Source organism: Cyprinodon variegatus, unplaced genomic scaffold (assembly GCF_000732505.1).
Source record: "Cyprinodon variegatus isolate N-32 unplaced genomic scaffold, C_variegatus-1.0 Scaffold114, whole genome shotgun sequence".
Classification (NCBI taxonomy): Eukaryota; Metazoa; Chordata; class Actinopteri; order Cyprinodontiformes; family Cyprinodontidae; genus Cyprinodon; species Cyprinodon variegatus.
In genome coordinates, this window is record NW_015150567.1 from 153,415 (window position 1) to 155,727 (window position 2,313).

At 35.1% G+C, this 2,313-nt stretch overlaps 1 protein-coding gene across 1 annotated transcript in view; it reads left to right on the forward strand.

The window, feature by feature from the left end:
* The window catches only part of itfg1 (integrin alpha FG-GAP repeat containing 1), a 278,742-nt gene that overhangs the window by 6,197 nt on the left and 270,232 nt on the right, over positions 1–2,313 (forward strand). The window contains exons 4-6 of the mRNA XM_015375167.1: positions 1,122–1,179; positions 1,288–1,365; positions 1,481–1,575. Of these exons, the coding sequence (XP_015230653.1) occupies positions 1,122–1,179; positions 1,288–1,365; positions 1,481–1,575 (231 nt within the window). The remainder of the gene's footprint in view (positions 1–1,121; positions 1,180–1,287; positions 1,366–1,480; positions 1,576–2,313) is intronic.

A 2,313-nucleotide genomic window follows, 5' to 3' on the forward strand; every position in this document is an offset into this window, starting at 1 on the left:
CTGTCTGGGCATAGGGACAGTTTTAGCCAATATGACAAAAAAGTGATTTTTAAAAACTTACAGACTTCAGCTTTAAATAAGGACAAAAGGTGTTAAAAAATTGAAAAAGTGTTTTCATTTAATTGTGTCAAAAATGGTTTAAAAAAAGGCTCAAAACAATACAAAATAACTTAAATACAAAATAACATGAATCTGGGCCCAACTTAACTGAGGTCAACTGAGGATCCAACTCAAACAAAAAAAAAAAACTGACCTGCCAACAAAGAACTAAAGGCTGCTTAAAAAGGGATGGAGTAACCCAAGTCGACAGGGGAGGAAGGCACAACATAACAAAAGAACCAATAAATACAAAATTAACCATTCTATGGAACAAATAAAGCAAAACTAACTTTTACTTAGCAGAAACAATAAGTGAGTATTTAAGTGACAAACTAATTGAAAACAACTTGAAACAAGTCTCCCCCGTCAGTCTTTCAAAAATGGTACGCTCCAGGTTTCCTCCTCCAGCTGGTTTGCATCAGCAGCACCTCAAACAAAAGAACAATTCTAAATAAATAAACCATTCAGACAGACATTAACTAAAGTGTGCAGCCATTAGAAAATACCTGTCTAAAAGAAATAACCAACTTAAACATAAATTGTTATATAATATAAAGCAAGAAAAAAAATACTAACACGATGTGGTGGTGGGAGGATCATCCGCCACAATCTTCATTTAAAAATGATTTCAATGTAATGATCTGGCTTAATTCAAAACTCATAGTGTGTTTGGATGCTTTATATTGGCATTCAAAAAACAGGAGAGGAATAGATAAGAAAAAAGTGACTGTTATTTTATTTAGATTTGACCGTTCTACACCGGAAAATATCGAAATAAGTCTTATTTCGAGTGCATATTATCTAATTATCTCATTTTAAGTGTAAAAATACTCATTCCATTGGCAAACTACCTCGTTTACCGACTCAAATACACTTAATTTAAGAAATATTTACTTATTTTTAGATTGTTTTTCAAAAGAATAACATATTTTCATTGTGTTTAACCCTTCGGCTGACGTTCTTTGCTGCATTTCTGTAGACCTTTGTAATCCAGAACATGTTTTCTATGTTGTTGTTTGCAGACACTGCTGGCTTCCTGGCCATGAATATTACCATGAAAGATCAGCCTCTCGTTATGGAGTAAGTGTTAATGTATTAAAAAGGAAAAGGAATAATGTTGCAGAAAAAAAATCAATATTAATGTACCTTATGGCTTTTCTCTTTCTGTTTTTCTTTTCTCCTGCAAAGTTTCAACGGGGACATGATTCCGGATGTTTTTGGGGTGACTAACCCACCCAAAACTGAAATCTGTTACCTCAGCGACAGGTGAAGTATTCAATTTTAAAGAAAAAAACAAAACAGATTTACTAAATTAAGCTCTATAGCTGCCGGTCACTAATTTATTAAGTTAATATAGAAATATGTTTTATTTCCTCTGTAGGATTCAAAAGTGTCACGAAGCTCTTACATCATCAGTCACAATGCGAACGCCTCACTCTAATGCCTTCATTGACCTCAACAACGACTTCACTGCTGGTGAGTTATGGACAATTTATCATGTTTCTAATTAGAAAAAGATGAGAAATGTATTTGTTTTGACAGCTGAAACCCACTGCTCCATGTGTGAGTTATGGAAGAAGGGTAAATGGTATTGCTAACATAAAAAACTGCGTTTCTCCACTCCTGATTGCAGTCGTGGACAGCACGGTCCAATTTAAAAATCAACAAATGTAAAAGTATCTCAGTCTGTGTCCGTACTCTTAAAACAGAAATCCGCTCAGACAGCTGCAACCAGAGCATTTCAGTAACCGAGACTGACAGCTCCAAAATTACACCAAGATTGACTACAGGCAGAAAGCTTGATCAGTCTGCCCCTCTGAGTGTCGTTCACTACTAGATCGATGATGACGGCTCTCGTTGCCGCCGAGATTAGTGCAGTTAAATTGCTGTGGTGTTCTTTAGGGGAATTTTGAAATCAATCTTTGGTCAACTTATCCACTGATTAAATAAAACAGAAAATATAAATATATGCTTTTGCTGATCGTCTATTTTTAGTAAACATGTCTGACATGGCTGTTGTGATAAACCCAACACCCACAAGCTGCCTGGAAACAAACGACTTGAGATAATAATAATAAGTAGCAGTTTGTTGCATTTAAGTATTGTGTTGCTGGTGATCGTAGATTCATAGAAGATGGAAAACTTTATCACTTCATTTAAATTAGGGGTGTAAATAATAATCGCTTTGTATCGATGCCGACAATCCGATGAATC